Source organism: Aspergillus pseudoviridinutans, assembly GCF_018340605.1.
Source record: "Aspergillus pseudoviridinutans IFM 55266 DNA, scaffold_4, whole genome shotgun sequence".
In the NCBI taxonomy this organism is placed as follows: Eukaryota; Fungi; Ascomycota; class Eurotiomycetes; order Eurotiales; family Aspergillaceae; genus Aspergillus; species Aspergillus pseudoviridinutans.
Genome location: NW_025091284.1, coordinates 1,592,441 through 1,605,925, shown reverse-complemented (window position 1 = coordinate 1,605,925; position 13,485 = coordinate 1,592,441). Strand labels below are relative to the sequence as shown.

The 13,485-nt window shown below is 52.8% G+C and overlaps 5 protein-coding genes across 5 annotated transcripts; 2 read left to right on the top strand and 3 right to left on the bottom strand.

Moving 5' to 3' along the window:
• Positions 1 to 96: 96 nt before the first annotated feature.
• Positions 97 to 6,391, bottom strand: sidD (nonribosomal peptide synthase SidD; the record flags this gene model as incomplete). The annotated part of the gene is made up of 2 exons (XM_043301898.1): positions 97 to 5,904; positions 5,960 to 6,391. 2 exons carry the CDS (start codon positions 6,389 to 6,391, stop codon positions 97 to 99), a joined length of 6,240 nt encoding a protein of 2,079 aa, XP_043157833.1.
• Positions 6,392 to 7,065: 674 nt separating this feature from the next.
• On the bottom strand, positions 7,066 to 7,935 carry sidH (enoyl-CoA hydratase/isomerase family protein; the record flags this gene model as incomplete). The annotated part of the gene is made up of 1 exon (XM_043301897.1): positions 7,066 to 7,935. One exon carries the CDS (start codon positions 7,933 to 7,935, stop codon positions 7,066 to 7,068), a length of 870 nt encoding a protein of 289 aa, XP_043157832.1.
• Positions 7,936 to 8,272: 337 nt separating this feature from the next.
• Positions 8,273 to 9,664, top strand: Asppvi_005988 (GNAT family N-acetyltransferase; the record flags this gene model as incomplete). The annotated part of the gene is made up of 1 exon (XM_043301896.1): positions 8,273 to 9,664. One exon carries the CDS (start codon positions 8,273 to 8,275, stop codon positions 9,662 to 9,664), a length of 1,392 nt encoding a protein of 463 aa, XP_043157831.1.
• A 1,487-nt stretch (positions 9,665 to 11,151) lies between these two features.
• sidJ (putative siderophore biosynthesis lipase/esterase) lies at positions 11,152 to 12,271 on the top strand (the record flags this gene model as incomplete). Its single annotated transcript, XM_043301895.1, has 2 exons — positions 11,152 to 11,205; positions 11,261 to 12,271. 2 exons carry the CDS (start codon positions 11,152 to 11,154, stop codon positions 12,269 to 12,271), a joined length of 1,065 nt encoding a protein of 354 aa, XP_043157830.1.
• Positions 12,272 to 12,477: 206 nt separating this feature from the next.
• Asppvi_005986 (sugar O-acetyltransferase) lies at positions 12,478 to 13,222 on the bottom strand (the record flags this gene model as incomplete). Its single annotated transcript, XM_043301894.1, has 3 exons — positions 12,478 to 12,784; positions 12,834 to 13,070; positions 13,119 to 13,222. 3 exons carry the CDS (start codon positions 13,220 to 13,222, stop codon positions 12,478 to 12,480), a joined length of 648 nt encoding a protein of 215 aa, XP_043157829.1.
• Between the last annotated feature and the right edge of the window lie 263 nt (positions 13,223 to 13,485).

Here is a 13,485-nt window from a genome sequence, read left to right as displayed (position 1 = left end):
TGTCGTTTGACAAGTGTCTGAAATGAAAGACATTTATCCATAGACTCAATCAAACTGAACAATCTATCTAACCTCAACCCTGCAGAAGAACAAATCCTAAAACAACATCGTATCAAGCAAGATCTTTTCACTCTGTTCAGCCAACTCCTCAACTGCAGCAACCAACTCCCCCAAAACCTCATCCACAAACACCACATCCCTCTCACTCCCAACCACACCAACATGGATCTCTCCCCCCTTCACAAACGAAACAGCCTTGACCGGATACGCTGCATCCCCATGCGGATTCGCAATTTCCACCCGACAAGAGCCCCCACCAAACGGCATTCTATCAAAATCCTCCCAGTCCTGGTGATGCACAATCGAATGAAACCCTTTCAGTCCGGGAGCCCACCCCGCCAGCTTAGCGATCTTCTCAAAGCCCAGGAAGTCATGCGCCCCTGACTCGGCAGACTGCGTCTGGACGAAGTGGAGCAAGTCCGTTGCGGTCCAGTCGGGCTGGAAGGGGACCCGGATGGGGGTGAGCTGGTAGCAGGGTCCCATAATGTTCTCGGCGTTGGGGATGTCGAGGGTGCGGCCGGAGGTGACGCCGCCGAAGGTGACATCTGATGTTCTGAGTCGGCGAGCGAGGAGCAGCGCCCATGCTGCTGTGAGGAGGTTTGCGGTGGTGATTTCCTTGAGGGGGTGGATGTTGGTGGATAGGGTGTGGAAGATTGCTTTATCAGTTGTGATGGACGAGTGTCCGTCAAGGATCGAAAGGGAGGAGTTGGAGAGGAGATTGCGCCAGTAGGTCGTTGCTTTGCTTTGCATGGCCTCTTCACTGATTTGGGATATGTACGAGGAGAACGGGGAGAAGATGGCCAGCTGGATGCCGGTGTACAGGGAGTCCAGGTCTTGAAGGAGTTTGGGCAGGGAGACACCGTCGTATTGGGCGTGGGATAGGCCGATGATAAGGCAGGCTTCGCCATTGTTTCCTTCGACGTGGGAAAGTCTGAGGAACGGAGATCCTAGCTGGAAGTTGGATTCGATGTCCTCCCTGCAGAGGTCGGCGACGTATTGATCAAGCTCCTTGTCAGCCTTGTGCGTGCGCACGGGAATTTCCAACTCATTCAGGACGACCTGCAAGAAGCTGGATTCATGTGCGATGAAGACGGTGCGGAGAATCTCGTGCGTCTTAATCAGGTCGCTGCACGCACGTAACAACCGCTCGCTGTCAACGCTGCCGTCAAAGTACAGCATTGTATACTGGATAGACGTCCTTGGCGGCTGGATGGTTGCTCGGATATCCAGAGCCTGGGAGTCGGTCACCGGCAACACATCTCGAATGGGCCAGCTTGGGTCATCAAGCTGAGGTCGAACAGTCTCAGACAGGAACTGCCGAACGTCCGCAAGACGGAGCGTCGAAAACGGCTGGTACATGTTGACCTTCTCTTTTGAGCGTTGATCCACCTTCAACACTCTCGCAGCGTCACCGAGACGCATGTGCCGGAAGATATCAGCCACGGACAAACTGTGGCCTTGCGCGCGGAGAGCCGACACGAGCTTCATTGCAAGAACTGAATCCCCACCGAGCCGGAAGAAGTTGTCGTCTACGTCGATCTGCTCCTGATCGATACGAAGCACTTTGGCCCATGCAGACCGCAGAATACTTTCTGAAGCTGAGAGATGGCTTTGCATCGTAGTCTTGGTCCATGCTTCTCTCAAACCATCACGGACGTGATTAATGATTTGTGGAGGGATCTGAGAGGCGATTTGATTGAGCACGCGGTGGTCGACATGGCTCATCACAGTAGGCAGCTTGCCTACCACGATGTAGGCGGACGGAACCATATACGACGGCAGCGAATCTCGCATGTACTTGTCGAGCTTCTTCAACGCTACAGCAAGACTGCGAGGAATCATCGCGCAAATTGTGGTCTGAAAGGCTTGTCCTGATGAGTCGGACGCTATCTCATGCTTCTCCGACAGCAGCTCAACCCAGACTTCCTCGCCAGCTGGTTGCTCAATGAACAAAACCAGCTCCTGGTCAGACGATGATTGCGATACAGCAGCAGCGGCACGAATTGTTGGTGCAAGACGTCCTGCGATGTGCCTTTCAATCTCTGTAATATCCACTGCATGCCCGTGAACAGGAACAACATTCTCCTTGCGCCCAACGAACACTAAACTGCCGTCTTCTCGCAACTGAACCATGTCGCCGGTTGCTTGCAGTTTGCCTCTTCGGCCGGGGCAGATAGAGCTCCCGGCCACAAGCCAGGTAGGAGAATCAATCGTGTCACCGGAAAGAAGGGCTCCTTCAAGCCAGAGCTCACCGACACTGCCGATGGGCGAGAGGAGTGAAGGGTTTCGCGAGTTGCAGACCCAAGGAACAACCGCGGGAGGATATACTAAACCAGACTTGATGCTTGCATCAGCACGGAGCCTGGAACATGTTTCGTCCACGCCCAAAGGTGGGATCCGATTCCATTCCCAGATCTGGTTCAGCTCCGCCACGGGGAGACAGGAGATCTCGTCAACCCTGCGGGAAAGACCTTTACTCAACTGTAAGCAAGCGGTCTCAAGCTGCGCGAGCATCCGTTCCATCTGCTTGATCTCAATCAAGCTGCTATCAAAGCTCGCGCAAACCCGGAAGCCACCCTTGCGAATCCCGCAAGCCAGCATCAGTGGATACGGGTTGAAATGCAGCGCTTCCAGGACGACGTCCCCGCTCTGAACGCCGAGCTCGCTGCCGACGTACTCTGGTTCAGGCTGAATGACCAAACCCGTGCCAGTTTCACAGGCGTGTTGCGCGTCTTGGCTGACCTTGCGGATGTTTTGCATGCCCATGTGCTGGTAAGGGGTGCGGGCCAAGACACTCTGCTGCACGGCTTGAAGGTAGGTTTCCACGGTGCTCGCCCGGTGGACGCGCACCCGGATGGGGACCGTTGCAATTAATGGTCCAACGATGCCTTCGACTCCAGGTAGTGGGATATCGCGACCTGTGAGGGTCTCGCCGAACACGATATCGTCACTGCCAGTGTACTGGGAAGCTACGAGCGCCCAGGCGCCGCGGATTAATGTGGCCATGGTGAACGGTGATCCGGCACCGGTATCGATGGAGACTTGATGCTCGATTAGGGCGTCCGGGGTAGGCATGAAGTCTCTCAAAGGTAGACGCGGGAATTGAGGACCGACAGCCCCTTTCAGCTCCAGTCGCCAGAATTCCTGCATTGCGGCGTCGTCCGAGTCGCGCACATATTTGACAAAGTCTCGCATCTGCGTCTTTATCTCGACAGGCTGCCCTTTCAGGGCGTCGCTGACCTGCTTGAGGATGATCGGCTCGGACCATCCATCGTAAACGACGTGGTGGATAGTCCAAACCATGTATCGTTTGCCGTCTGTTGAGTCATCAACGATGGCGTAACGAGCCAAACTCTCTCCGAGATTCATCCTTTCCTTTCGGTCCTCCTCTAGGTATTCCAACAGACTAGAGGCTTGCAACCAGGAAACGTCGCCCTTGAGTACAACCTGCTGAAGGCCAGGCTCTTGCAATTGGGCCACTCGTGTCCGTAGAATGGGGAGTGAGGTGACCACTTCCTGCCATGCCTTTCGCCAGGCGTCGAGATCAATATGCGACGGGATACACAAGACTCTCTGTGCCACGTATGGCTTGACTGATTTAAGCGAGAAAGTAAAAAGAGACTCCTGTGTGGGCGTACAAGGGTAGATGTCCTCGATATCTGCTGGGCTAACTCCGCATGCCTCTGCTGCTTCCACGCAGGCGCTGTCGACATCTGACGTGATCATTGAGAATGCCGGGATTTCCGCTTGCACGTCGACATCGCAAATGCGAACAACGCTGGCCATGGCTAAGAGGGTCGGGTTGCTAAACATGCTAGTGACACTGAGGTCAAGACCGTGAGACCGACACACAGAGACCAGTTTCATGGCTGTGAGGGAGTCTCCACCCAGACTGAAGAAGTTGTCTTGGAGACGGATAGAATCGGCTTGGAGCTTCAATGTCTGGCTCCAGGCCTGTCGCAAGCGTCGCTCTAGATCACTCAGCTCTCGGGTTGTGGTGTTTGTCCCTCCCTGGTCCAGCTGACGCAGGTCGACGGCGGCGCCGAACTGCCTCAGTCTCTTGCGGTCTGTTTTGCCGGATATCAATGTAGGAATGTGGTTGACAGGGATATACGCAGTGGGCACCATGTATCGAGGCAAAACATTTGCTAGCTCCGCATCGGCTTCTGACAGCGCCCTTTGCAGCTCATCAGGAAGCGCTGCCGCGTCGAGTTCGGTATTGTCATGCCCTTTGGTCGTCTGTGGCGCAACAAATGCCACCAACATCGGCTGTCCCCTCGTTCCCTGAGGTACAATCACCTCGGCAATGACGGTCGTCTCCGAAGGCAGTCTAGCTCTCAATTGGCTTTCGATCTCTCCGAGCTCGACTCGTTGTCCACGCAACTTGACTTGGGTATCCTTCCGTCCCACAAAGATAATACCCCCTGACCCATCCGGGTCATACCTACCCAGATCACCGGTCTTGTACAGACGGCCCCGACGACCGGGGTAGCCATTGTGACCCGCAATCAGCCACGAGGGATCCTCAATAAACGCTGCTGCGGTTTTCTCCGGGTCTTTCAGATAACCCTGTCCCACTATGGGACCTTCGACCAGCAGCTCTCCTACCGCGCCGACGGGTACAAGAGATTCATAGTCATTAGGGTCGACTATCCAGATGACTGCCCCATTACCGGGGCCAATGGAGATATAGTCTCTGCCCGTTGCCGCGCTACTGTTTACTGTACACCCGATCGTGCATTCGCAGGGACCATAGCCGATAATAATCCTGGTGTCCTGACCCCAAAGCGTGACATCTCTCACTGAGACAGTCTCTCCTCCAAGGCCAAGGCCACTGAGCGAGGATATCACATCCGCGTCTAGAATGCGGGCTACTGAAGGCGTCAGACCCGCATAGTCGACTTTCATCCGGCGGATTACGCCGTTGATGTCGTTCAGGCGGTCTTCGTCGGATGGAATGCACAGACAGCCGCCGTTGCCCAGTGTCAGAAGCATACTGTCGATGCTGACGTCGAAGGCGTAGGAGGCAAAGTCAAGAACGCGCGAATCCTCCATGTAGCCGACGGCCTCGGCTCTGGGAATGGCACTACTAGTGTAGGTTGCGTGCGAGACTTTGACCCCTTTCGGAGTACCTGTACTGCCGGACGTAAAGATGATGTACATCAGGGCGGACGAGGGAACGGTTTGTAGTGGTACGATGTTTTGTATAGCGGGCAGACTGCTGAATGTGTTCTCCTCCACGACGAACACCTTCGCATTGGGTATGATCTTCGTCGCCAAGTCGTGCTGGTCCCGAGATGAGATCATCATCTGCGCGCCGACCTGTTGAGCCATGTTCTGCAGTCGTGCAAGCGGCAGGGTCGGGTCCATTAGTACAAACGTCGCACCGGCTTTCATGACCGCGAGAACTGCGACGACGGTCCATCTGGATTTCTCAAAGCAGACAGGTAGGACGTCAGGCAGCTGGACTCCCATATCCTTGAGCGAGCGCGCGACGAATGTGGAATACTGATCAATCTGGCGGTATGTCAGGCTGCCGTCCCAGGATGCGATTGCTTCTTTATCAGGGAACTTCTGAGCCTGCTTGGAGATCATCTCCTGCATGCAGAAATTGTACGTTGGTGGCAGGTCGTGATTCCAGCGCCATATCTCGTCGAGGTCATATGTGGTCGGCCGAAGGCAGTCTTGGATGGACGCATCAGGATTAGAGATGCACAGCTTCACCATGTCGACGAGAGTCCTGACGTATCGCATCACTGTAAATGGCAACATATTCTCAGAGTGCCATGTCGGACGAATCTGGAGCAAGCCGTTCTCGAAAGAGACTTCCAGATGAAGTAACCCCTTTGTTTACCGAGTCAGCTAGCTTCTGGTATTCAATATTCATACATCTACTCACTTCATCTTTTGCTTCCTCTGAGGTCTGGGAAAGGGAGCTAGTGCTCAGAAGGAGAGTTGCTGGCACCGACTGATTCTGTCCATATGTAACAATATAGCGAGAGACAGCTGCTGTAGTCTCCTTGACACTACTTTGTAACCCGGCCACTACTTCATTCATGGCCAGACATCTGGGTATCGGCTCCTCTTCTGGACGCGTATATGCCCAGTCATAGCGGATCTGGACACCGTCTCGTGTCCGCAGGAGCACAATGAGCCACGATAAAAGTACAATTTCGTCCCTCATGCCGGTCAAACTCGAGGCCTCATCGGATGCAAGGCCCGCGACCTCAAACAACTGGACCCCGTTGTAGTTTAACCGGGTTGCCATTGAGTCACCTGACTCATTGCCGTAGTGTTTCTGATTGTGATCATCTTGTTGTATTGAACCCATTGTCCCGCTGCTCTAGTCTTAGGATCCTGATCCAGTATCTTCCTGGGAACGGGTGATGCAATGCTCGTGTGGATGACTAAATGATGTGACGTAGAATATATAATTCGGAAGACCAGGCTGTTTGCATTATTTCACCGATGAACGGCCCAAGACACTGTGTAAGGCACAGTCTACCAACCGAGACCGCCGTGGCTATGTCCAGGGGGGCAGGGGGAGCATGTATTATTCCATTGTGCAATCAGGTGGACTGGACCCATATAAACCAGGCAATATCATCCTAATCCACTGTACAAAAATACAACGAAGCCTATCTATGATTTGGATCTTTTCTAGACTTGTGGAGCTGGATATTCGGCTTGGGCATCATGGTGCCTTTCGTGACTGAGTAACCGTTATCTGATCACACTAAACATTTCTCAACCATCCAATAGCCATCGTGAATCAGCCTAGCTATTATCTGACCAGTGTTTATTACGGGTAGAGTGGGTAAGCATACATACAGTATTACTGAATACATGATACAGGTTACGTATGTTATTATAGCCAGGTACCGTAACCAATACATTTAGTACTCTAGGTCTATTTGGTCAATATTCCCTGCTCGAGCTCCTTTGATCCAGATGGGCCCTGTAAAATGGCGCACTTAGTTGTATCCATTCATCCTGTCAGCAGTTTTATAACTTAGACGGCGTCCACCGTGGCTTTCTCTTCTCCACAAATGCCCGTACTCCCTCGTGGAAATTTTCACCTGCCATGAGCCTGGAGTACCACCGGTCGACCAACGCACTGCTAGCCTCTTCCACACTGGCCATTTCCCACCCGTAATGCAGCCCCTCCATCGTAACACGCACACTGTCCGGACTATTCCTAGAGATGGCGGTTGCAATCTCCACTGCCGTCGCCAGTAGCCGACCATGCTCCACCACGCGATTCACCAGCCCCCAACGCTCAAGCTGGGATGCAGAAAAGGTCAGACCACTCAGAGCAATCTCGGCGGCTCGCTGTTTCCCCAGCACCCGGACCAGCCGAGGTAGGGAGCCTGCAACAGCAGCGATTCCTCGCTGCACTTCGGGGAGACCAAAGGTGGCGTTTTCGCTGGCCACCACGAGATCGCAATTGACCACCATCTCGAAGCCGCCTCCTAGACAATATCCGTTGACGGCGGCAATGATTGGTTTGCCGCCTCGTCGGCGAGGGAGGCCGGCTAACCCGGGGGCTGTCATTTCGTTGGTGATTCCGCGCGCGTTGAGGTGGTTCCATTCTACGTGCTGGTATGTGAGCCTGGTTTCATTTGAATACAGATGAGAGAGGAGTGTACCCTTGAGGTCAGCGCCCGCACAAAAGGACTCGCCCGTGCCGGTAATAATGGCCACATGTAGGGCAGGCTGTGTATCGAACCATGTCCATAGTCCTTGTATCTCGGCGCTCGTCGCGAGGGATATGCAATTTCGTTTCTCTGGACGGTTGAGTGTGAGGAGAAGAATGTGAGGTGTTGGGAATGAGACGAGGCATCCTTGAACTGTAGGGTGTGCTTCTATTGACATTGCTGATGTCGGTAGAATCCAGGTCTTAGATCAGCCGGAGCACACACTGTGAGGCCGGCAGTCTGAGACCGGATTTATGGCAATTTAAGAACTACTTTAACGGTTCTCAATGTAGAATAGCGCTGATTTGTTCCTCTCACATGAATCAAGCTAATCCAAGTCATAGTTGGGGCTGGATTCATAATACTATGCCGTATAGTCGGTAACTTCTAGACGCTGTCTCCACTCTCTACCGCGGTCTTTGGATTGTTCCTCGGTCATGTCTCATCTATATGTACCTGTTCTACGCTTTCCTGTTGGGAGAACAGTTATCTTACTCACACAGCCTCACTGCGCGATGACAACGCAAAGCACCATTGAGATTCCCTTCCAGATCAACATGAGCGCTGCCGAACCGACGTCTGCCAACAAGCGGACATATCCCTGGGTCAAACTTCCTCACCCATATCTTACCAGCTATGCGATCGAGGTTATTTCCGAATCCACACCCAGAGTGCTTCAACTGCGACTACACGACGATCAGGCCGGACAGTTGCTCCCAGAGCCTCTGCACTCGGCCTCGTTGACCTTTACAGACATTGCCTTTGACGAGACCGCCCACGAAATCCCAGATAACGACAACAGTCCCTGGGCGCGCAGTCGCAGAGCTCCCGGAACCTCATTCCACTGGACCGGCCAGGAGCCACCTACCCTGGGACAGATCTGGAATGTCATCCACGCCCTCTTCCTGACATATCCCCACCACGAGATTGTCCGCTTGGATCTGAATGGGCCTTGCAAGGACATCATCCGCGAGGAATGCCTGCGCACTGGGCTGGTCGTTCCCTTCCCTTCTCCTCGAGTTCCCTTCGGTACTGAAAACAAGCCCTCCGAAAGCGACACACTCATCCTACTCCGCTCCGCATTCTGGCAAGGGGCCGGCTCACCCGTTGGACCACGTCCCATCTGGGCTGTCGACCAAGGGACTCACGGCCTACTCCGGAGATCAGGAAGCTGTTATCCCCCTCTCGCGCAAAACTACGACTTCTCCATGAAGTTCCCCAGCGAGCGAATCTACACACGGCACCCGATCCGCCCCCAGAAACCTACCCCAGGCTCCCTAGTCTACAGCCGCTACATTCCGCACCTGGACCAACATTTCTCGCTCATGGTGGTAGACTGGCAAAACGAAGAGCACCTGCAGCTCTTCCACAAATGGCAGAACGACCCGCGTGTGGCCAAAGGGTGGAACGAGACTGGCGACCTGGAGCACCACCGTAAATACCTGCGGCAGCTCCACGAAGACAAGCACGTCTTGTGTCTCTTTGGACGGTTCGACGAGTTCCCATTCTCGTATTTCGAGGTATATTGGGCCAAGGAGGATCACTACGGAGCACACTACGACGCCGGCGACTATGATCGCGGCCGGCATTCGCTCGTCGGAGAGTCCAGCGTCCGCGGTGCATACAGAGTCAACGCGTGGTGGTCGAGCGTGATCCACTATATTTTCCTGGACGAGCCGCGAACGTTGTGTGTTGTTGGGGAGCCCAAGGCGACGAATACCACTGTTCTCTCGTATGAGAATGCGCATGGCCTGACGGTCCAGAAATACGTGGATCTGGGCCACAAGCGATCGGTCCATGTGTATTGCAGTCGGGAGAAATGGTTCCAGCTGTGTCCACTTTTCTGGGATGGGAGGGAAAGACCGCTGGAAAGTTCGGATCGGATGGCGTGGGACGCGAAGCTGTAGTCGCTAGGATAGTTAAATTCTTTCGTGTACTGTAGAACAAGACAACTGTGTAGTGTCGAAGATATTTCAGTGTAGAAACTAGAACGTGATAAGACTCAAACACCACCAATGACTTGTGACAGTCTAGACCGTATTATCAATCTAATCAGATATTTTAGCCGAGTCCACAGCCATTCCTGTGGAGCTCCTCTTTATGACCATCAGCCCTACAAGCTAACCGAGCTCGCCCCGTTCTCTTCGGTCTCTGGACCAAGTCTCTCTGTGTACGGAGTAGCAAGGATCAACCGTCCTAGACCTTCCGACAGAAATTTCTTCCCACCTTTCTAACAGGTATCTCGCTTACTTGGCATTTTAGGAGGGCACACAGGTAATGTAATATCCGCTTTTTCATGACACATAGACTGCCCCGCTTGCAAATTCCTTGGTTCGGTTGTATTGCAAAGTTGTCTGATCCGAAGCCAGTGGGCCATGCACGAGAATTGTCCGATGGAGATACACTCCAGAAAATAACGCACAGTGCACCGTTTTTCTCTACCGGCAGCCTGATAGGGCGGCCTCGATGTTGGATACGTAGAGTAATCCACAATGGATCAGATAAGACTTGGCGTATAACGTCCAGTCTCATTACGGTTTGGTAATCTTACCGGTGAGCTCACAGGATAATACAGTTTGTGTAGACGGGTAAAATACAGGGATACTTGTTTATTGAACCAGGTTAAGTCACAAGCCTAGGCTAAGATTAAGAAGCTCCTGACTGATGCATGTACCTGTGCTTTGTGATGTTCTTGGCCTTAGTGATGGGATCAGTCACTCTGCCGCGCCTAGTCGCGTTCAAGACCTAAGTGGAGTCCATGAAACCATGACGCCTGACTCTGCATTTCTTTTGTAGATCTACTCGCAAAGAGTTTCGATAAAACAACTGCCTCTCAAGCCTTGACAAAGCAATGTCCCTCGAATTGGGCGAGCACTGAGAAGTTTTCACTGTGCGAAACCGGTGTTTTTACTCAGTCTAGCCCGAACCAGGGCTTGTAGCCGAATAACATCTAATCAGATCCGCCAAGTCTTGTGCCAAGAAATCTAATCAGATCTAGTCCTCCTGTCGCCTGTTAGCGAGCCTGGAGTACGTAACTACTTCTCTCCTAACTCCACTCAGGATGTCTTTCATGACCAATGTAGGAGGTATTAGGCTACGTGTATCTTACACATGTATCAGTATGATACCTACGTGAAAAGACCCACTGTATTGTATGTTAGATTGATAATGGCCTTTCAGCTCAGTCCACGAAACTGCAACATGGATGAGACACTGAGACAAATGCAGGACCCGCACTGCCGATCTCGGACATTTATCAGATTGGACAAAAGCTCTGGGCAGCATATGCATTGCTGAATACAACTTTGCAGGCAACTACGAGAGGGCAGATTTTTCTGTCAATCCCGCTTCAATCGCTACCTGACGTCCAATTGCTGCTCAGTATACATTCGATATGTACTCCAAATTCTGGCCTAAGGGCGGCCTGCCAGGCATCTTACACCACTACGTATGTTCCTCCCCTCGTACAGCACAGCAGACGAACTAACAAACCTGCAATCCAGACAGAAACCCTCGTCGCATTCGAATACACCACAAACACCGTCCGCAAACCACACAGTGTCCTCTTCGTCGGCGGTCTCGGAGATGGCCTAGCAACGACATCCTACATGGCCGATCTGGCCCACGCTCTCCAACCAACCGAATGGTCCCTCTTCACCCTGACCCTTACCTCCTCCTATCAATCCTGGGGGCTGGGACACCTCGACCGCGACACCAACGAGATCGCGCAGTGTCTGAATTACATCAAGGAGTACAAGACGGAGCGATTCGGCGGCAGCGGCGGCGGAGGCAAGATTGTCCTCATGGGCCATTCAACAGGCAGCCAGTGCGTGCTGCACTACCTGTCCCGACCGAATCCGCACAAGGGTACTCCCACCTTCGACCCCTCCCTCGAGCATATCGAGCGAATGCCGCTCGACGGGGCAATCATGCAGGCGCCTGTGTCTGACCGGGAAGCGATCCAATGGGTCCTTGCCGAGGGGCTGGGCGATAAGACACCGGCGGAGATCCGGCCTGTGTTTGAGAAGCTAACCGCGCTGGCGAGGGAGGCTGCTCGTGACACGGACGCTTGCACCGATGTTCTGCTGCCGTTGGCGATGACCTCGCTAGTGTACCCTGCTCACACGCCGCTGAGTGCGCGGCGGTTTCTGAGTCTGACTAGTCCGGAGAGTCCGCTGGCGCCGAGTGAGGATGACCTGTTCAGTTCGGATCTGAGCGATGAGCAATTGGGGAAGACGTTCGGGATGATTAGAGAGCAGGGACTGCTGAGGGGGAAACTGATGGTGTTGTTTTCTGGGGCGGACCAGTCCGTTCCTAGCTGGGTTGACAAGAATGCGTTACTGTCGAGATGGAGGAAGGCCACGGATCATAATGGGGAAGCCGAGATATGGGACGACAACAGTGCTATAATACCTGATGCGTCTCATGCGTTGAGTAATGATGATCAGGCTGAGCCTCGGAAGTTTCTGGTTGACAAGGTACTCGGATACCTTTCGGCTTTAGTGAAAGTTTAGATATAAGTGTTGTAATATAAATATAGAAATGCAAGACATTTAAGACATCCAAAGTGCAATTGACGCCAACTGAGACGGTTCATTGGCATTTTCTGATGGGACATGGTTTTGGGAATGATATGTTCAGCTCAATACAGCCGTACGCCGACTTCAGAAGCCTCATTTCAGCAAAATATAAGTCTGTAGAAGGCTCAAAGCCTCAACTTTCAGACTGCCGATCTAATAACTCGAGCAGGACTTCCCACGGCAATACTGTACGGCGGGATATCTCTCTTGACAACCGAGCCAGCACCGATGGAGCACCCTGATCCAATGGTCACTCCAGCCAAAATAGTCACATTCGCTCCAATCCAGCAATCGTCACCGATAACTACTTCCCTTGTGAATTCCATGCCTCGATGTGTGCGACGTGCTTCAAGCTTGGTCTCATGCTCTCCCGTGATGATATTTACATTCGGGCCAATGTCCACGTTGTTTCCGATGGTGACCAGTCCGCAGTCCAGGACCGTCAGGCTGTTCTATCAGCCGCTTGTCAGTATCATTTGTTAGCAGCATGACTTACTTGAAATTTGCATAGAAACCATCCCCAACACTGATGTTACAGCCATAGTCCACAAAGAGAGGAGGCTCGATATAGATCCCTCTTCCTGCCCGGCCAAACAACTTTCGTAATGTCTCCTCCCTCTCTGCGACGATCTCAGAGAACGGCACATCGGGTTGAAGAGGAGCATTAAACTGCGACATAAGAAAGCGCGCTTTGGTGCGACCCTCTATGAGCTCTGATGCGAGGGGACTATATCTGTACGGAGTTTTAGCAGTAGTTCGGTGATTTGCGTGATGCTCTTACAGTATTCCCGAGATCATTTTCTCATATTCCTCGCCCCAGCAGACACCTTGGAGGCCTCTGGCCTTCTCGATGATCTGGTTGTCTTTCTCGGTTTTGGGGATCATTGTGATTGTGAGATGGCAGGTCAATTTCGGGGATTTCGGGGTCCTAGGGCATGTTGGTTTGCGCTGGATTATGAAGATTTATATACCTTTGTCATCGTCATTGTATAGATTTGATATAAGATTGTCTGGTGACTTACACCTCCTTTGTTGGTGTGCTCGTCGGTTCAGACAACAGTGAGCAGTAGGACATATGCACCAATAGGGCTCTGTCTAGTGGGTGCCAGAACACGAGCACACGAAGCTATCCTTTCATGGCTGGGAAG